The following is a 22,329-nucleotide window of genomic DNA, read 5'->3' as shown; positions in this document are numbered from 1 at the left end:
CTCTCTAATATGTTGACTGTAGCAGCCAAATGTAAACTGCTGAAAAATACATGGTACTAAACTTTAAATATTGATTTTGGTCAGCCTGTATTTCAGAAATTAAACTAGTTACAAATATTATCATACTCATGATATATTTAATTTTCTAATAGTTAATGTGAGTGTATGCTTCACGTCCAGGCTCTTTTGTAACTCCATAGTTGGATATTGTGTAAACTACGTGCATGGTTTTAAGATGAAATTCTTCTAAAAGTTGAGGTAAAGTGCACATGCATCTTTCTTACGTTTAGTACTTATTGTTATTTAGATACATTTAATAATTAGACTTCATGTTATATGCGTAGATCTTGTATTGAATATAATATTGAATATACCAGTCAAGCATTCAGAAAGAAGCAGCTCTATCTACAATGTTGATGCCACTTTAACTTTCACTACTCCTCTAGCACCGTTGTACCATAGGAAAATTAACAGAAATGGTTCACTTGCGTTTCACATTTTGTGTGTGGAAAATTAATTCTACCAACTCATGTACAACATAGAAGTGTTCTCATCTCTCCTTGTGCAGGGAATTTAAATGTTACACTGCAAGTCTGGGATATTGGTGGGCAAACCATAGGAGGAAAGATGTTGGACAAATACATCTATGGAGCTCAGGTAAGAACTTAATGCTTTTTAAAAATCTTCCTAAATACTAAAATAAGGTCATGACATCTAGATTGTAAAGCATTAAAATAATAGCATTTGATTTATACTGTCTGGGATATGCACTATGCCCTTGGTTGGACGAAATATTCTTGAAATGATTCGAATTTGCTTATATATATACAAGAACTAGGTTAGGCCAGAATATTGAACCAATAAAGCAAAAATATAATAACAGCAAGATAGGTGAGTTTTGTGGAGGTGTTTTCAAATTGGTCAATTTTCAAGGATATAGCCTGTAAAGAATGTTAGGTTGTAGATAGAGGTCCATGTATGATGCAGCTGCCTTCTATTTGTCTTTAGTACTGTTTGCAATGTTGCTGTAACAGATGGTATGTTTTTAACAAAAGTTTGCTGTACAGAGTAATTGTTTGTATTGTGCTTTTATACATCATTTAATCACATACCTGAAAATACTGTTGTACTCAGTGCAAAATCTAAAATTTAGAATGGTACATTTAAAATATAAAACTAAAAGTAAAATAAATGTTGTTTTAAGAGTCGAGTGTATTGAATTCAAATTTAACACCAGACTTTAACATTTAACTTTGTTGCGATTATTTCATCATAAAACTGACCTTATCTTCCCCTTAGTTCATTGAGTAATCTTCCAATGCTGAATTTCTTGCGCTTCTGTACAGTTATTTTTAGGATTCCCACAGGCTATGTTCATATGCAAAATATTTTGGGAAATATAATTTTGACTTCGTTACTTACAGCTTACAGTGATAGGCTTGAAGTTCACACAAAGTCACAATAAAAATGACACTGCTGATGTGCTCTGTCCATCAGAATGGTGCAGAATGAATAGGTGCATTTGACTGAACCCACCTCTCTCATTTAGAAGTTCTGAAGAAGAGTCATATTGGACTCGAAACAATCTGTTTCTCTCTCCACAGATGCTGCCAAATCTGCTGAGTTTTTCCAACACTTTTGTTTTTATTCCTCTCATTTAGGAAATGGATTTGCATGTTTTATAGAGTAAACTTTAGAATGCAAAAGCTGTATGCACCTTTTTTTGTTTGAAAACTTATCTGTTGCAATAAATATTTTTTAAGTGACCCCATATTTATGTTGGAAAGTATTGTTACAGCATGTGAACCTCCTATATTGAGCAATAATAGCCCCTCGCTATACTGTGTCATTTTAAAATATCTCCACAAATTCAAGACCTGTGACATAATCTACTTCTCTCACTGCCAAAGAATTATTAGCTGGTCATTATGTGATACAGAATAATCGTATGTAAATGACTTGGATGGAGTGACTGAAGAAATCACCACAGAAATTAGGCTAAACTGTGGTGAACACACTTCTGGTGTAAGCTCAGTTATTTGAGAAAATGTCTTTGTACATTTGTGTTTTGTCATTACGTGTGCCATATTTTGTAGTTATTCTGTTCTGTGTTTTGATTTTCTGCCTGTTTTTTCTCTTATCTCTCTCGTGTTATCCCATTTTACCTTGCACATAGTATTAATTTTCACTACACAGGCCATCAGACAGTGGAATCATGCATACAGTTAATTGTACAAATTGTTGTTTAATTTTATATCTTTACCCATGTACATTCTGTCTTCGTGAAACCTCCCAGAATATTCTGGTGCTGTGATCAGATATTTTATTAATATTGCTACCTTGTTCCTCTTTTCCCTCCTTATCCTTCCATAGAATCATACAATAATACATCACTGAAGGTAATGCAGAATGTAGCCATTCAGCCCATCAAGCCTGTGCTAGTTTTTTTGGTAGAGCTATTAAACTAGTTCAACTCCTTGCTGTTTTCCCCATTTCCCTGCGATTTTTTTCCTGTTCAGTTATTTATCCAATTCCTTTTGAATGTTACTATTGAACCTGTTTCCACTAAGCTTTTCAGGCAGTGTATTCCAGACTATAAGGACTCTGTTGTTTAAAAAAACCCTCATGTCCACTCTGGTTTTTTTGTCACCTTAAATTTGTGACCCCTGGTTAGACTCTCTTACCACTGGAAACAGCTTACCCTTATTTACTCTGTCAAAATCTTTTTTATTTTGAACACCTCTATCAGATCTTCTCTACTTTTTTTCTGCTCAAGGAGAACAGTCCTAGCTTCTTCAGTCTCTCTCCATAATTGAAATCCCTCATCCTTGGTAACTTTCTAGTAAATATCTTTTGCACCTTCTCTAAGGTCTTGACATCATGACTAAAATTTGGTGCTCAAAGTTGAACACAAAACTCCAACTGAGGCCTAACCGGTGTCTTTTAAAGGTTAGGCGCAATTTCTTTGCTCTAGTACTCTCTTCCGCTATTAATAAAGCCAAGGATCCCATATTCATTAGCAGTCTTCTCGAGTTGCCCTGCCACCTTCAAAGATTTGTGTATGTGCATCCCAAGGGTGTTCTGTTCATGCACCCCTTCTAAAATTATAAATTAAAATTTATATTGTGTCTCCTCCATTCTTCCTAGCAAAATGTATAATTTCAAACTTCTCTGCCTTAAATTTTCATCTGCCATGTGTCTGCCATTCACCAGTCTGTCTACATAATCCTGAAGCCTGTTACGAGCCTCCTCGTTTTTTCAAGTTTCTTGCCAGCTACATGCTTCAAAATTATGCCTGTATGCCTAAGTTGAGGTCATTAATGTATATCAAAAGAACTGGTACTAATCAACATTTCCTTTTAAACTGTGTGGCCACCCAGCAACCAGAATTATGTGCACACCCTGTGCAGTGACAGTCTCTTCTAATTCCTGCGTGTGCATTACCGTGGGAAAATATTTAAAGGGATCACACACTTGAACAAATCACCCATGCAGCCCAAAGGAAAACCAGAGGGAATGTTGGTCCTAATACTGATTGATGAGAACACGATTGTATATTTCCCTCCAGCCTGAAAAACAACTGTTTGTCGCTCCTCACAGTTAACCAATTTTGTATCCATGCTGTCGCTTTCCATTTAATTCTATGGGTTTCAATTTTGCTAACAAGTCTATTATGTGGTACTTTGTCAAATGGCCTTTGAATGTCCATATACAAAACATGCTCTCATTAACTGCCTCCCTCCAGAAAATTAGGTTTGGGCGCTATTGGGAACTAAAGCCACGTTTCATTAATAGCTACAATATCTTACTGTTCCATTTTTACTAAAGTGTTTAAATTTAGAATGAAATAATGCTTTGCACATTCATTTACATGCCATTTGATGCTGGCGCCAATTTTTTTGTAACATTGATTCTTGTATTCCTTTTCCTAGTTTCCTCATTTAACCTATTATCCTTGCCCCTAGTCCAACAGTGTTTTTGTATTTCACTACCAAAAAATCTCCCGTTTCCTTTCTTCTCTGGTACCACTTTCTCACTTTTCAGCTTAGCCTTTGCTTCACGACTGTAGTTTTATTAATCCTTCCCTTGTCCCAAGCAAAACTTTCTGCACCCTACCCTATATTCGTTTAAATCTTCCCTGACTGATCTATTTTTATTGTTCGTAATTATGTTGTCATTTTGCTCCAGAGCTTGCTGTAAGTTCCTCAAGAATGTAAATCCATCTTTCCTGCATCAACATTGTAGCCCAAGTTAACCTGACTAATCTTCCTCTCCAATGCGAGGCTTGTGCTGCAATCCAGAGAGTACGAGCCTTGAGGTCTTGTTTTTGAGTTAAGTGCACTAACTCCTTCAACTCTCTTGCTAAGATGTTCTTGCACCCTTGCTATAAAGATTTGACCCTAGGACCAGGGAGGTAATGTACCATCTGGGCTTCATGAATGCTAAAAAAGGTGTCTGTAGCCCTAACTGTGGAATTTCACTACTACCACAATATTTGTAGTTCACTTACTACTTATTTCCTTGGCCAATCCTGTGCCCCATAATATCACAGTCTTACTCAAGACCACTCTCCTCTTGGTCACTGTGACTGTTTTCCTCTGTTGTCCAGCACTGTATACATATTCAATAGTTCCAGTACCTGTATCTGTGGCTCCTGTCTTCCATCTTTCTCCTGACAGTTTCCCTCTGTCTCGAATGAACACATTCCTGAGTTTGGATATCCCTCGCCTGATGTTGCAACATGTCAAATTGCATCCCAACCGTCAAGATCCTCTAGTCCAGAGCCTCTTTTCCAACACCTGGTGTAAATGTGCTGCCCCATAGATTGCATTCCGCAGTCTCTTGCACTGCTGAAGTTAACTTGATGGTTAACTTAACTCTTTCTCTCTCCACAGATGCAGCTTGGCCTGCTGAACATTTCCAGCATTTTCTGTTTATATTTCACATTTTTTGATCAGGCCGCAAGTTGATGGGTTACTTATGTCCTCATCCTAGTTCAACTGAATTACATACACAGATAGACCTTGGCTCATGAAGCACATTTTCAGCATTTCATTTGTGTGTTCTGAAATGGTTCTGGTAGAAAAATAGACAGTTGATCAGCTGGTGCCCTGGGAATACACACACGGTCATCCACAATGTCTTGGTTTCTCAGGAGCCACCTGGAGACATGCTTTTCTGGAGCCAAAATTGGTGATATGATGGATTGCCTTAAAATGAAGGGATTGTAATTCACCCATGAAAGCAAGCATTCACTTGCATGATAACATGCTTCTTGTCATAAATGAGATTGTGGAATTCTTTCTTGATTATGTGTGCTCCCTTGATGCAATCTACACCATGTAGGTGGAATTCATGAATTCATGGCCACACACTAAAATTACAGAGCCCTGACAATGGTGTTGTCAGTTATCCATTGGGAAATCAATGAACTGGCTTGCGTTAGCAATCTGTGCCTCTGTACAAAGCTGACTTCCTAATGTTAGTGATGTCCTTGGTAGCATTGAAGACCAGAGCAGCTGTGAACCTTCTACAGTCACTGGCAGTGTGGTACCTATGATGGAGGAGGGCAGTGGGTTACTTTGAAGCATGTGATATCGCTTCCTTTTGTGAAGGGCAGGCTCCTCAAGCATTGTTCTTGGCTCACATTTAGGATTGATTTGGCACTGCCTCTTTAAAACTCATCATGTATAGTGAGTTAAATAGCTACCTAAATTAAAGTAGTTTTGCATCAAAGCTTGTACTGAAACGCATGAGAAGTTTGTTGTTGTAGTCTCCTTGGCAACAGGCTTTGAAGGGACTCGAAAGGGATTTTCAAATATATACAAATTTTGTGATTTTGAATTTGTTTGACATTCCCTTTCTGAATTTAAGAGGATAGAGTTCAAGATACACAGTTGTGGTGACTCTTCTGGAATGTAATTTTTTTCAGAAAGAAACAATTTTGATCAACAAAGGCAGTTCAAAATTTTGGATCAGTTAATATTCCTGAAGAGCAAAGAAAAATACAAGTACTGTGTTTTTAAAGGCTCTATTCAAAATTTATGTCATCCATTTTATTTTATCTACTTGAGCCAAAGACTTCTAATTGTAAATTTGTAACTATTATAACAGATTATTTGCTGGTTAACTGTTTGCTTAAGTTAACCTCACATTTTAATCTTTTGAACAAGGCCTGATGTTTGTAGAGTGGCAAGTGAGGTCTTCTGGAGGATTAAGATAGTCTAGTACTTGAAATTATCAAGCTGGGCTTTCTGTTCATTTACCCAGGATTGTTACTCAAAGCTTGCCTCAACCCAAAGTGTGTCAAGTAACGGCACACTTAAAGGTTTGGGGAGTTGGGATTCACCTGTAAAAGTGATCTGAGATATATGAGCCAAAATAATGTAGCATAAGGAGGTGCACAAAAACTGTGTTTTGTTTTTTTTAATGTCAGCAGTGTAAATACAAAATACCAAAATCCTCTGGGGAAAATAAACTTCCCTTGTTAAGCATCTGCTGGCGCTTCTAAATCCACTTCCACCCTTTATGTCAAGCCTAGCATTGCTAGATGTCTATTTTATAAGGGTGTGAATGCTGCTAAGCATAAATTGAGTTGTAATGATGGAAAATGGGACATATGATATTACCATGCCATCACCACATTTAAATATGCATGTCTATTTTCAGGCTGGCGTTCCCTCTGTTTACCAAGAGCGATAGAATATTGAGTGGTAATAAAATATATTGGATTCTGGCATAATGGGAGAAAATGAAGAAGAACTCAAGTGGAAACCAGTTGTGTGACCAATAGTTCATATAACCTTTGTCCTCCATTAACAACAGTCCTAATCACTTTGCTTCAATCACCATCTCTGGCAGCCCATTCTACAGCTTCAAAACCCTCTTTGTTTTTTTAAATAAAGGTTTCTGATACTTTCTCTCCTAAATCTCTTGTATTTAATCTTGTAGATATAACCCTTTGTTCTTGACAATCAATGGAAACAGTCTGTTTCTGTCAACTCTGTCCCAATCCTTCTTGACTTTAAATGCCTTTATCAAATCACCTCGATCTTTGTTGTAACAAAAATAGTCCCCATTTTTCATGTCATTTTTGGTATTTGTATTTCCTAATATTTAGCAAAGTCTTAGTGAATCTATGTTGTACTGTCTGTGGCTTAAGCATTCTTCCTACAATGTGGAACCTAAAACTGCATGCAGTGCCCCACCATTAAAAGCAGTTTAGAGAAAGTTCACTTAACTGACTCCTGGGATGAAGGGGCTATCTTATGAGGAAAGGTTGGACAGGTTGGGCCTGTTGTATCCATTAGCGTTTCGAAGAATGGAAGGTGATCTTATTGAAACCTATAAGACCCTGAGGGGACTTGACAGGGTAGATGCTGTGAGGAAGTTTTCCCTTATGAGAGAGACTAGAACTAGGGGATATAGTTTAAAAATAAGCGGTCTCTCATTTAGGATGGAGGTGAGGATAAATTTCTTCTCTTAGAATGGAGGCAGTGTCATTGAATATTTTTAAGGCTGAGTTAGATAGATTCTCGATTGACAAGGGAGTCAAAGGGTATTGGCGGGGGTGGGGGGGGGGGTGTAGACAGGACAGTAGAGTTAAGACCAGAATTGGATCAGCTATGATCTTAAGTGGTGGAGCAAACTTGAGGGGCTGAATGGACTTCTGCTCCTAATTCATATATTCATATGTATGTATTTTACTAGGTTTTACATAGATTCATTGTTACATCTTAAATTTTATTTTCAATAGCTCTTGCCATAAATCCTGGTTTCCATTAGTTATTTTTATGGCCTTAACCACGTGAGTTGCTGCTTTTAATGTATTGAGAACCCGAATCCTTAATTTCCTTCTGCTCTTCTGCATCTCCCAGCTTTAATTAAAAATATATTGTCACATTTACTGACATTGAATTCCTTCTGCCACATGTTTTGCCAATATCCCCTTACAACTTCCTTTGGTTTTCGAAGTGATTTACTGTGCCTCCTATTTTAGTATTTGAAAACTACTCCCTCAAGGCCTATATGCAAATCATTGCACTTAGTGAACAGAAATGGAACTCTATGGAACTGGGATAACCACTACTGCTAATCCAGGAAACTGCCCTTAACTTCTCTTTGTTTCCTCATTTCTAAACTATTTTAATCAAATTCGCTGCTTTACTCATAATTCCATGTTCCTTAATCTTCTCCAATATTTTCCTATTGGGTATTTCTTCAATGGCTGTCTGAAAGTCTGTGTTTACTACATGTGCTGCATTTTCCCCATCCAGTATATATGTCATCATTTCCATGAAGCTTATCAGGTGTGCCAACCATGATCTTGCTTTTTGAAATCTGTAATGATTGCTTCAAATTATTTTCTCCTTCTCTAGATCTTTAGAAATTTCAACTTATAATGAAATTTTCATTAAGCATCAAGGTTAAACTAACTTAACTATGCCTATAGGCATATAAGTAGTATAAGATGGTAAAAGGAGGAGTGGGCCCAATCCGGGACCAAACTGGAGATTTATGCATAGATGCAGGGGGCATGGCTAAATTGCTAACTGAGTATTTTGCATCTGTCTTTGCCAAGGAAGAAGATGCTGCCCAAGTGTTAGTGAAAGAGGAGGTAGTTGAGAAGATGATTGGGCTAAAAATTAATGAAGCGGAGGTATTGGATAGGTGATAATTCACCAAGGCTGGATGAGATCCATCCAAGGATACTGAGAGAAGTAATGATGGAAATTGCAGAGTCACAGGCCATAATCTTATAATCCTCCATTGATACAGGGGTGCTGCAGAGGACTGGAAAAAAGCAAATAGGAACATGTAATATAGAAAGAGGGGTAGGCTGTTCAGCCCTTTGAGTCTGCTCCACCAGTCAATAAGATTATAACTGATCTGGTTGTGGTCTCAATTCCACTTCCCTGTCTTTCCCCCATAACCCTTGACTCCCTTGTCTATCTTGCCTTTAATAAATTCAATGACCTAGCCTCATTGCTGTCTAGGGCAGAGAATTTCACATACGAACAACTCTCTGCTAAAAGTGCTCAAGTTCACATTCTCCCACATTATACTCCATCTGCCAAATTATTGCACACTCATTTAACCTGTCTATATCCTTTTGCAGATGCTCTACTTCCTCTTGACAACTTACTTTCCTACCTATCCTGGTGTCATCACCAAATTTTGCTACCAAACGTTCGGTCCCTTCATCCAAATCATTGATGTAGATTGTAAATAGTTGAGGCCCCAGCACTGATCCCTGTGGCACCCCACAAGTTACAGCTTGCCAACCCAAAAAATACCCAATTTATTCCTAATCTCTGCCTCCTGTTACCTAACTAACCCTTTATCTGTGCTGATATGTTACCCCTACACCATGTTCTCTTGTATAGTAACCTTTGACATGGCACCTTATCAAATAAATGCCTTTTGGAAATCCAAGTACACCACATCTGCAGGTTCCCATAACGAATTAGTTGAACACTATTTCCCTTTCATAAAGCCATGTTGAATCTGCCTGACACACTATGATTTCCTTAGTATCCTGCTATAACCTCCTTAATAATGGATTTTAGCAATTTCCCTTTGGCAGATGTTAGGCTACACCTGGCCTGTAATTTCCTGCTTTCTGTCTTCCTCCTTTCTTGAATAAAAGTGTTATGTTAGCTACTTTCCAATACACTGGGACCCTTCTAGAATCTAAGGAATTTTTGGAAGATTATAACCAATGCATCTACCATTTCTGCAGCCACTTCTTTTAAGACCCTAAGATGCAGGACATGGTCCTGGGGATGTGTCAGTCTTTAGGTCTAAATAGTTTTCCCAGCATCTTTCCCTAATGATGGTAATTGTTTTAAGTTCCACCCTCCCATTCACCTTTTGGTTTTCAAGTATCTTTGGGAAGTTTTCTAAGTGAAGTCTGACACAAAATACTTGTTTGACACCTCCTCTATTTCCTTGTTTTCCATTATCAATTCCCCAGGCTCTCTCTAGAGGACCAACACTGGCTTTAGTTACTCTTTATTCCTATTTAAATACTTGTAGAAACTCTTACTATCTGTTTTTATATTACTAGCTAGCTTTCTCTCATACCAACTTTCTCCGCATTTTTTTTAGTTATTTGCTGGTGCTTAAATTCTGACCAATCTTCTGACCTACCACTAATATTTGCAGATTTGTACAGTGTATCTTTCAATTTTAATAATTCATTATTCAGCCATGAATGATGCACCCCCTCTGAGTTTTTCCTTCTTGCTGGAATAATTTTTTGCTGTAAGTTATATATTCCCTTAAAAGTTTGCTGCTTGATCTCCACAGTCCTACCTTATAAGTTTCCTAAGCTCACTTTAGCTAGTTCTGCTTTCATACCATGATAACTCCTTTCTTCAGGTTTAAAACACTAGTCTTAAACCCTAGCTTCACCTATTCAAACTGAACATGACAGCAATCATAACATGATTGAATTTCACCTAAAGGCTCCTTTACCATGAGGTTATTGATTAATCGTGTTTCATTGTTCAATGCCAGGTCTAAAATAGTCTGTTTCCTGGTTGGTTCTGTCCTGCATACAGTTTATGAACTCATTTTTCAGGCCACCTTTGCCAATCTGATTTGTCCAACCTACATGCAGTTTAAAGTAACCCATGATTATTGGGGTACGTTTCTTACATGCCCCATTTATTTATTCCTGTACACTCTGTCCTACAGTGTAACTACTGTTGGGGGACCTATAAGCTACTTCCACAAGTTACTACTTACCTTTCCTATTTCTCAACTCTACCCAAACTGATTCTACATCTAGCTGTTTTGAGCTCAAGTCATCTCTTACTACTGTACTAATGACATCCTTAATTAACAGACCTACCCCTCCATCTTTTCCTAGCTTCTCATCTTTTGGAAATGTCAAATACCTTTCAATATTCAGGTCCCAGCCTCGGTCACCCTATAACCATGTCTCTGTGATAGCTATCAGGTCATACGTATTTATTTCTATCTGTGCTGACAATTCATCCATTTTGTTATGAATGCTGCATGCATTCAGATCCAGAGCCTTTAACTCTGTCTTTTTACTATTTTTGCAATTTCCGGCCTTATCTGCTGGTGCACGCTTAAGTTTGTGCTCTCTGTCCCTTCCTGCCACATTTTGGTTATCATTACCCAGATCGCTACCTGGCTCTCGTGCATTGTCGCTATCCTTTGATTTACTACACCCCCTCACACATAATCTCGTCTCCCACTATTTAGTTTAAAGTTGCCTCTATCACCCTAGTTATATGACTTGTCGTTGACAGGGCCCTCAACCGTGTCTGGCCAATATCCCGCGCATCCTCCCTCACGCCTTCTCCTCCTTCCCAGAAACATGATAGGGTCCCCCTTGTCCTCACTTATCACCCCACCAGCCTCCGCATTCAAAGGATCATCCTCCGCCATTTCCGCCAACTCCAGCATGATGCCACCACCAAACACATCTTCCCTTCACCCCCCCGACGGCATTCCGTAGGGATCGTTCCCTCCGGGACACCCTGGTCCACTCCTCCATCACCCCCTACTCCTCAACCCCCACCTATGGCACCTCCCCATGCCCACGCAGAAGATGCAACACCTGCCCCTTCACTTCCTCTCTCCTCACCGTCCAAGGGCCCAAACACTCCTTTCAAGTGAAGCAGCATTTCACTTGCATTTCCCCTAACTTAGTCTACTGCATTCGTTGCTCCCAATGCAGTCTCCTCTACATTGGAGAGACCAAACGCAAACTGGGCGACCGCTTTGCAGAACACCTGCGGTCTGTCCGCAAGAAAGACCCAAACCTCCCTGTCGCTTGCCATTTTAACACTCCACCCTGTTCTCTTGCCCACATATCTGTCCTTGGCTTGCTGCATTGTTCCAGTGAAGCCCAACGCAAACTGGAGGAACAGCACCTCATCTTCCGACTAGGCACTTTACAACCTTCCGGGCTGAATATTGAATTCAACAACTTTAGATCTTAAACTCCCCCTCCCCCCATCCCCACCCCGTTTCTCCCCCCCTCCCTTTTTTTTCAATAATTTATATAGATTCTTCTTTTCCCACCTATTTCCATTATTTTTAAATCTAAAACTAAAACTTTGTTAGTCTTTCCACCCCACCCCCACTAGAGCTGTACCTTGAGTATCCTGTCTTCCATTCTTAATTAGCACTTTTCTTAGACAATATCACCACCTTCAACACCTCTTTGATCCTTTTGTCTGTGACATCTTTTGATTATCTGCTCCTATCACTGCTTGCTTATCTCCACAATCACCACACCCTCAACTTCTCTCTCTCCCCCCGCCCCCCCACCTTAGACCAGCTTATATTTCACCTTTCTCCTAACTATACTCAGTTCTGCCGAAGGGTCATGAAGACTCGAAACGTTAACTGATTTCTTCTCCACCGATGCTGCCAGACCTGCTGAGTTTTTCCAGGTAATTCTGTTTTTGTTTTGGATTTCCAGCATCCGCAGTTGCTTTTAGCTTTTTGTTTTTACATTGGTCCCAGTATGGTTTAAGTGAAGCCTGCCCTAACAGTTCAGCTCTCACTTTCCCAGTATTGGTGCCGGTGCCCCATGAATTGAAACCATTTCTCCCGCACTAATCTTTGAACCCTGTATTACTCTCTCTAATCTTATTTACCCTATGCCAATTTGCTTGTGGCTCAGGTAATTCTTTTTAAGGTTATGCTTTTTTCATTTAGTCCATAGCTGCTCATAATCCCAAAGGAGGACTTCTTTCCTAGTTCCTAACTATGTCATTGGTACTAACGTTGACTGCAATAACTGGATCCTCCCCCTCCCATTGCAAGTTCCTCTACAGCCCTGAGAAGATGTCCTGAACCCTGGCACCATGCAGGCAATGTAGCCACCTGGACTCCTGCTCTTGGCTGCAGAGAACTGTGTCAATCCCCCTGACTATACTGTCCCCTACTACCACTACATTCCTATTAACCTCCCACACTTGAATGGCTTCCTGTATCCTGGTTCCATGGTCAGTTTACTCATCCACCCTGCAGCCCCTGCTTTTGCCTCCTTAATCTGCAAGAACCTCAAACCTACTGGACAATTGCAAGGGCCGAGGCTTTCCCACTTCTACTTTCTTAATCCTCTTACCTGCCCCACTTACAGTCACACCCTCCTGTTCCTGACCACCGACTATATCAAAAGACCCTAACCTAAGAGATGTGATCGTCTCCTGGAATAGTGTCCAAGTAACTTACCCCTTCCTGATGCATCTTCATGTCTGTAGCTCAACTTCCAGCTCATTGACTCTGAGCTAAAGCTCCTCAAGCTGCTGATACTGACTACAGACATGTTTTCCCTGAATCTCACAGGTATCCTGGAACTACCCACATTCTGCAGTCACAACACACCACCTGTCCTGCCATCTTTGTGTTAATTAATTATTATTTGCTTAATTAATTTAGAATAAGCCTCTGATAGTAAACCTTACAATTACTAATAAATTAAGAGTTTTGAAAGATAAACGAGCGAAATTCTCACCAACCAGTCACTTGCCTGTTTCTCTCCTCTCTCACTGCACTAAATTCTCTCACTCACCAAATTACCAAGTTCACGCTTTGACTAACTGCAGTCAATGATGAGCTGCTGTCTTAGTACATGTTACCTTTGTTCAGAAAAGGATGTAAGAAACACCCAGCAATTACAGGCCAGTCAATTTAACCTTGGTGGCAGGAAAACTTTTCGAAACGATAATTCAGGACAAAATTAGCAGTCACTTTAGTAAATATAGGTTAATTAAGCAAAGCCTGCACGGATATGATAAGGGCAAATTGTGTTTGCCTAACTTGCGTGAGGTTTTTGATGAGGTAACAGAGAGCATTGATGAGGGTAATGCAGTTGATATGGTGTACATGGACTTCCGAAACGTTTTTGATAAACATCTTTTCAGTTAAGTTGAAAAATGAAATAAAAGGTACAGTGGCTGCATGATACAAAGTTAACTAGGCGACAGGAAACGGAATAGTGAACGGGCTATTTTTTGAACTGGAGGACGGTATATAGTGTGGTTTCCCAGAAGCCGCTGTTAGGACCACTGCTTTTCTTGAATGATATTAATGGTCTAAACTTTGGTGTACAGGGAACTATTTCAAAATTTGTGGATAGCACAAAAGTTTGAATTAATATGAACTGTGAGGTGGATGGTAATGAACTTCGCATCGCCTCCCTCAACCCTTTTTCTGGTATGCTGAAGACTGTATCTGTGCCATATCCTGCTCTCGCCCTGAATTGGAAAATTTCATCAACTTTGTTTCCAATTTCCACCCTTCTTTCAGTTTCACCTGGTCCATATCCAACTCCTCCCTTCCCTTCCTTGACCTCAGCCCACTGCCAGAAATGGAGACAATCAACTAATACTTATTATAAGCCCACTAACTCCGACAGCTAACTTGACTACATTTCTTCACAACCTACACCCTGGTAAAGAGTCCATTCCATTCCCCCAGTTCCTCTGTCTGTCACATCTGTTCTGATGATGCTATCTTCCACAACAGCACTTCTGAGATATTGTCTTTTTCTCCTCGACCGCACCTCCCCCCGCCCTCAGCCGTGGTTGTCAGGACCCTTGGTCATGTCCGCCACATTTCCTGCATTTCTGCACTCACATCGTGCCCTTCCTTCCAGAACCACAATAGGGTTCGCCTTGTCCTCACCTTCAACCCCCACAGCCTCCTTATTTAACAGATAATTTTTCGCCATCTCCGCCATCTTCAGCGTGATGCCACCACCAAAAGCATCTTCCCCTCTCCTCCCCTTTCTGAAGGGATCATTCCCCTTGTGATATCCTGGTCCACTCCTTAGTCACCCCAAACACCCCTGTCCCTTTCCCATGGCACCTTTTCATGCAAATGCAGAAGATGTAACACTTGTCCTTTTACCTTCCCTCCCCTCGCCGTTCAAGGCCCCAAACAGATTCCAGGTGGAGCAACAAATCATGTGCGCTGCTTTTAATCTTGTCTACTGAGTTCGCTGCTCACAATGTAAATTGGGGAGACCAAGTGCAGATTGGGTGACGGCGTTGCAGAACACCTCTGTTCTGTCCGCAAGCATGACCCAAGCTTCTGGTGACACCTGTCATTTTAATTTTCTACCTTGCTTTCACACTGACATTTCTGCCTTCTGCTGCCAGTGTAAGCTTCAGGAACAGCAAATCATCTTTTAACAAGGCATTCTACAGCCTTCTGGACACAACGCTGAGTTCCATAATTTCAGACCGTAAACTCTGTCCCACATTTTGTTTCCTTTCCTCTGCTCGTTTCAGTTCTCTTTCAGTTAGCAGCACACCTGCTGTAGGCACACCTTTTGTTTCTTTCCTTGCCCGAACTCCATTCCCTTTGGCCCTGGAGGACTAACCTCATTCAATCTCTCCTGTCTCCCACCCTATCACAGACCTTCCTTTTGTCCTTGAGCCTGTTGCTCAAAATCTATTACGTCTCTAACTTTCCCAGTTCAGATGAAGGGACACTGCTCTGCAATGTTAGCTTTGTTTCTCTCTCCACACAGCTGCTGCCTAACCTGCTGAATTTTTTTCCAGCATTTTCTGTTTTTAAGATTCAGTGGCGATTTGATAGCAATTTTCAAAATCATGAGGACTCTAGAATAGTAGGGAGAAACTGTTCCCGTTGGCAGAAGGGTCATACCTGAGGACACTGACTTAAGGTGATTGGCAAAAGAAGCAAGGTGACAGGGAAAAACGGTTTTATGTGATTCGGATCTTGAATGCTCTGTCTGCGAGTGTGGTGGAGGCAGATTCAACTGAGGCTTTCAAAATAGAATTGAATAATTTTCTGAAGGAAAAAGATTTGCAAAGCTATGGGGAAAAGGTGGGAGTGTGGGACTTGGTCAGTTCTTCCAGAAAGCCATGACCAGCTGAATTTTCTCCTCCTATGCTGTAATTATTGTATGATTCTAACAAATAATTACCTGGATTGGTCTGAAAATGAATATTAAATTGGCCACTGGCCAGGTCTGTGGCATGTTTCCACTTTATAAAAGCCTTAAAGTATAATTTTGCCATCCTCTGCTTTTTCTTCCCTTATTTGTCTTTCCCCTGCTTTTAACTTTTCAATTTGATTTTTTTTCCTATACTCAATTCCTCCTGCGTGCTATTTTTAAGATTTGAGCATTTCATCTTGTTTATTTCAACCCTTTCTGTTTTTCCTTTGAATGCTCCTATTTTCTCTGCTCTTTTCTTTCCTGATTTAAATGATTCCTTACTTCTCTGTATCTGACTTTTGTCTGATCTTTGAAAACCAAATTGTGTTATAATAGGCCATCATATTCATGGTCATATTTAATAGTGTATTTTGTAGAAAAAATGCTTAGATCCGTATGTGTAGAAAAAGTGAATCTTTGAAAATACACTTCATTTTAGTGGGGAAGTTGGGGAAAATGTAAACTTAATCAACAGACATCATATAAAAAAAAAATAATTAATTCATCACGAGTCAAGACTTTCAGTCACCTTTGAAAACCATGAAATAGAGAATTCAGTGAATGGAGTAAACTTGGAATCAGTCAAATACTGTGAATGTCTATCTAAGAGGCAGTTAATGCTACCATTCCTAAAGTGCAAAAAATGTTATGTACTACTGTGTATCCCTAATTAAGCATAAATGGACAAAATATACTTTGGGGAGTTGAACATTGCAGCTCTTTTATGAATTATAACATTTAACTGCCAGAGTCTTTCACTGGTCCACTAGAAAAAAATAGTACTGTATTGGTATTTTTTTCTTCTTTTGGACCAACTGGATATTTTTGAACTGCACTCGCAAACAGTATCACAAAAGACCCTTCATCATATGAGAACTGGAAATATGGAGTGTAGTAGTTTTTATTTAGTGGAAGACTAAACATTCTATTATGATTTTGATAAAAATAGAATTGCTGTTATTAAAATGGTATGTGTGGCTGTTATTTGTGTTTGGGGGGGTGGTGGTTTATGTATTGGGGTGGCGAGTGGAGATGAGATTTGTGGGTGGTGTGGAGGTGGCGGGCTGTGTCTGAGTGGAGGTGCGTGTGAGCAGGGCGGGATGAGGCGTCCATGCTTACCACCCCAGCTTTCATTGGGCCAGCATAATCAGGCAAGTTAAGAGAACATAACTTCTGTTTCACCTCATGAAAACAAATTCATTGCTGTATTTGTATTTCCATTAATACAGTAGAAAATAGGTATGTCACAGTATTTTGTCCACCACCTGATTTTAAATTGCTGAAAATGATTTAAAATAAAACTATATTGAACCAATTATTAGCTTCGTTGTAGTGTTCTCATCCATTTCTTAGGAAAATAAATATATTTTAATGTAACCTTTTAAAATGCACCTGCTAGTGCCTTTGCAGCAGAACAAAACACAATTAATTTGAAGAGGCTTTTCAAATGCACTTATGGAAAGTCACCATGCTCATTATTTTCATATGGGGGCGTGCCATTTTTGTGGACAGGCTGGCTTCCAGCGCAATTTTTATAAATGCTTTCTTTTGTGAGCATCTTTGGCAAGAGCCAACATTTATTACCCATCCCTAATTTTCCTTGAAGCTGGAGGTGAGCCATCCATCCATTTTAGTAGCTACATGCACAGCCCTATTAGGAAGGAAGCTTTTAAAAATGGAGCAATGTGCTTTAAACTAGCCTTACAGATTGCAAAAAATTGATTCATACTCAACTCAATCTTAAAATTATTCGATCTTTTGTGCTACTTTGACTGATTTCAGGCAAATTGCACTGTTATAACCAGCACAAGCTAGTGGGCACCCTAAGCCATTATATTGGTGCAAATTAGCCTATTTTGACATGAAGATAAAGCTTTAAAGCTATAAAAAAAAGTCACTTAAAGCAAACAAATTGCATCCCACTCATAAGATCTGTGAAAATGCGAAATGCCAAGTAATTTTACTTGCAATAGCAACTACATTCAAGTATTAAAGAACTCTCATACTTTTTAAGCTTTAGATAAATAAAGCTGTCTTATTGTTTCTGAAGCTCATATGATTGATTGAATTCTTCTGGGAGCATATTTCTTTGTGGGAACAACAAAGTAAATTTATCTTTGAAATTTTGGACAGCTCACACAAAATCAACGAGCTAGATAAATCTTTTAAGTAGTTCTTGCATATGCATCTTAGCTTAGAAGAAAACACTATTTTGGGTGATACTATTAATACTTAGCAGTGAAGTTAATGGATTATATAGAAATATTATCACTGGACTGAGTATTCTTTATCTACTAAAACCTTAGAAGATTGTTAAATATATATTGGTGTGGAAGGAGGGTGTGAAGTAGTATTTTTGGGTCGAGTATTCCTCCAACCTACTAAAATTTGTTTATTTAAATTGCTTTAAAAAGTCGTCTCCTTTTTGTTTGAGACAATTGAATGTAATTTCTCTTCCTCCTCCATGGAGGAGTGCCATTGAAAGTCTCCAAATTGATTGGGGGAGCTTGTTAACCTGCAAATATGTACAATTCTGTAAGATCTCATCACACCAAACATGATGAGATTGAGTCTTGAAATGTTTTGGTTACTTTTTTTTTGTTCAGAACTAATGAACTACACTGAAAAATATTGAATGCTAAAATACATGTTTAAAGTAACAATTCACCTCCATTGTATTATGCATCGCAAAGATGTTTAAAATTTAACTGAAATATGAAACTTGATGCTAAAATCCAACTTTTTATTGTGCAATGAATGGTATGTTACAATCATTATATGTATTTTGTTCTTAAGATACAGTAGACATTAGGATTTTTAATATGCATACTCATATATTATGAAAATGATCTGTATGTATCTCTGGACCTCTTGTAAGTAAACCATAGGAAATTTCAGTTTTTTCCCCTCATTTGTGAGGAAATCGTTTTTTTAATTCATGACCCATAAAGAATATGGAAATTTATTGGTGAAAATTAGGACAAACTTATTGGAGAGGTCTCTATGTATATGTTGCATAATTTACTTGCCTGTTGATCAGCAATGCCCACATTTTGCAATATAATAAACTGCTAAAACAGTGCCAAATGTTGTAATCTAATAACCTTAAGATCATACTGTGGCTAATCTAATGAAAAGAGTAGTTTATTTAAAAGTCTTTGTGAGTACACTGTTATGACGTGGCAGGTGATATGTGCCAGGCGGACAAAATCCACAAGGGAAACTTGGCCACGCTATCACAATGGCTTTGCAATTTGTATTTATTATGAGAAGGCTTATGCACTGAATTCAGAAGAATACCTTTAGAGATTTTAAAATCAAGTTAAAACATTTTATTAACAAAAGGAAAAAAATAGAACCATAAACACACACAAGATTACAGTTATACTGTTATTTAGTCTTAACAGTTCCCAAAATCCTTAATTAAACAGGCTCCCAATTATACTCCTTTAAGGCAACAGGCCAAATAGATTTGAAATTATAAAATCAGCGCAGCAAGGTTACCACAGCACCCACCCGACAGTGGAATTCCAAAGGCTTGTACACAACTTTAGTTTCTAGACATAGCAGACTTCTGCTAAAGTGGCTGGAGGCTTCTCCCCAAGGACTGCTTCCTATGATGTACCTGTCGATCTCTCACAACCACACCCCCCACAACCACACCCCCCACATAGTCTTCTATCCTTCTTTATATATGTTTCCTCTTTTTAATTTGTAAATTCCATTGTTCTACAGGTCTTTGGAAATTTACTTTTCCCATAATATAAAAATCTTTCATGTTGTCAATATAGCCTCTTTCCTTCTGGAGAAAAATAGACATCATAACTTTTCCCTGTTTCTCTTGTTAGTTGTAAACATCCCACCATTCCTTTGAAACCCAAACACCTTTTCACTTATCTTAAAATGCAAATTTCCTTCAAACCCTACATGCTGCCCTCATCCATGTTTACTCATAAGCGTTTCAAATGCCTTTTTACGCTTAACTTCTTTTGATAATTTCAACCTTGCAGTCTATCTGACTCTAATTAAATCAGCCACACAGACAACAATAAACCCACAATGATAATATGAAAAATATTATAGTTTTGTAACAATACTGACAGTCAACATTACAGTAGCAATCATTAACAAAGAATCTGTGTTTTGAAACAAGTGGCCCTGATAATTTTTGAGCAGAATTATCAAATGCCTGATAAAATGGTCTTGGGTTTATTGCTAGTGCTAACTTATGCAACTTTATAGGTGCCATTATTATGTTTTGTTTTCTTGCAGCAAAGCTAATGCTCATGGGACTTGAAGTGAATGAAGTGCTGTTTTATTGTTTCCACTCTCCCACAGGGTGTTCTATTGGTATATGACATCACAAACTACCAGAGTTTTGAAAACCTTGAAGATTGGTATGCCGTAGTGAAGAAAGTAAATGAAGAATCCGAACAACAACCTGTAGTTGCTTTAGTTGGAAATAAAAGTAAGTAATTTTTAATTTAAATAGAAAAATTATTTTTATATAGTGTATAATGTTAACATGCAAACTCATTTTAAGACTAAAGCAGTCCATGTCCATGCCCAAATGTAGCAAGACCTGTACAGTCTCTAGGCTTGGGCTGACAGGTGACAAGTAACACTGGTGCTACACAAGTGCCAGGCAATGACCATCTCCAACAAAAGAGAATGTAACGATTGCCCCTTGACATTTAATGGCATTACCATTGCTGAATCCTCCACTATCAATATCCTGGGGGTTACCATTGACCAGAAACTGAACTGGACTAGCCATATAAATACAGTGACTACAAGTGCAGGTCTGAGGCTAGGAATCCTGCAGCAAGCAACTCACCTGCTGACTCCCCAAAGCCTGTCCACCATCTACAAGGCACAAGTCAGGAATGTGATGGGATATTTTCCACTTGCCTGGATGAGTGCAGCTCCAAAAACACTCAAGAAGCTTGACACCATCCAGGACAAAGCACCGCGCTTGATTGGCATCCCTTCCACAAACGTTCACTCCTTCCACCGCCAACGAACAGTGACAGCAGTGTGTACCATCTACAAGATGCACTCCAGAAATTTACCAAGTCTCCTTTGGCAGCACCTTCCAAACCCACGACCGCTACCATATAGAAGGACAAGGGCAACAGTTAGGTGGGAGCACCACCACTTGGAATTTCCCCTTCAAGCCACTCGCCATCCTGACTTGGAAATATATCACCATTCCTTCACTGTTGCTGGGTCAAAATCCTGGAACTCCCTCCTTAACAGCACTGTGGGTGTACCTATGCCACAGGGACTGCAGTGGTTCAAGAAAGCAGTTCACCACCACCATCTCAAGGGCAGTTATGGATGGGCAATAAATGCTGGCCTAGCCAGTAATGCCCACATCCTGTAAATGATTTTAAAAAAACTATTACGCTATATGAATTGTATCTGATGCCTTTAAATACATGAAATCCAAAGTCAGGAAAACTTTTATGATTCAGCATGCCTGTTCCATTCCGAGATGATGAAACATTATACTATCCTTAATGCCTCCCATCTACTGATTTCTGAGAATGCCTTTATTTCACATTTCAAAAAAAAATCAAACTATATTTATTTCCTAATATCCTCGACCTTCGAGATCAGGATCATTTCAGCTCCCTTCTAATGATGTCAACAGACCCTGAATCACTACTTTCTTTCAGTGTCTTTTCATCATGCCTAATGTGCAGTGCTGAAATAAAAGCTTTTTCCCCACTTTGACCTGGTTTAAGGTTTTTGAATTAGTACTTATGATCTGTAAACCTACATGTGCTGTACAATTTAAATTGTTTGCTTCCAAATTATTTTTGAGGCCTCTGTTCCCTCAGTCCGTAGTTTAGTTGTTGGCTATCATAATTTAATCCCTAAAATCTAGAATCATCCTAGTTTTCTCTCACTTTTTCTAATGCATCTATATTCTTTTGTGGTAGGGACTGCATACTCCAGAATTAGCTTTACCCACCTGATGAAGCCTGAAATCTGATAATTACTTTGGTAACTACTATGCAATTGTCTTTCATATATGCTCAATGGATCAAAAACCTTTTCCTTATTGGCCTCTGAATGAATTTGCAAAGTAGGATTCTTTCCTGTTAGACAAATGCTTAATATTGCCTGCTCTAAATATATTAATCTATATTTATATCCATAATAAAATCCACCTGCTGTGCTGAACTGTGCTATGCATGTGGTCTTTACATTTTGGCTGAATATTTGTTTTTACCAGCATGAAGAATGTTGGCATTGGAGACTAAGGTGCATTTGCTCTTATTTTTAAAGCTCCATATCTGAATTGGGTACTGTACTCGACAGTGTGCTGAATTTTCCTCCTCCAATTTTCTCTCCACCTG

The 22,329-nt window shown here is 38.9% G+C and overlaps 1 protein-coding gene across 6 annotated transcripts in view; it reads left to right on the top strand.

The window, feature by feature from the left end:
• rab28 (RAB28, member RAS oncogene family) overlaps nt 1-22,329 on the top strand; it is a 219,795-nt gene that overhangs the window by 17,745 nt on the left and 179,721 nt on the right. For all 6 annotated transcript variants that reach the window (XR_013577067.1, XR_013577068.1, XR_013577069.1 and 3 more), the window contains exons 3-4: nt 569-657; nt 20,300-20,429. Coding sequence is in view for 2 of the 6 variants with exons in the window: in XM_078544942.1 (XP_078401068.1) it covers nt 569-657; nt 20,300-20,429 (219 nt within the window). In the remaining 4 variants the exon portion in view is untranslated. The remainder of the gene's footprint in view (nt 1-568; nt 658-20,299; nt 20,430-22,329) is intronic.

This window comes from Cetorhinus maximus, chromosome 1, assembly GCF_964194155.1.
Source record: "Cetorhinus maximus chromosome 1, sCetMax3.hap1.1, whole genome shotgun sequence".
Lineage (NCBI taxonomy): Eukaryota > Metazoa > Chordata > Chondrichthyes > Lamniformes > Cetorhinidae > Cetorhinus > Cetorhinus maximus.
This window is presented reverse-complemented; position numbering and strand designations above follow the sequence as displayed.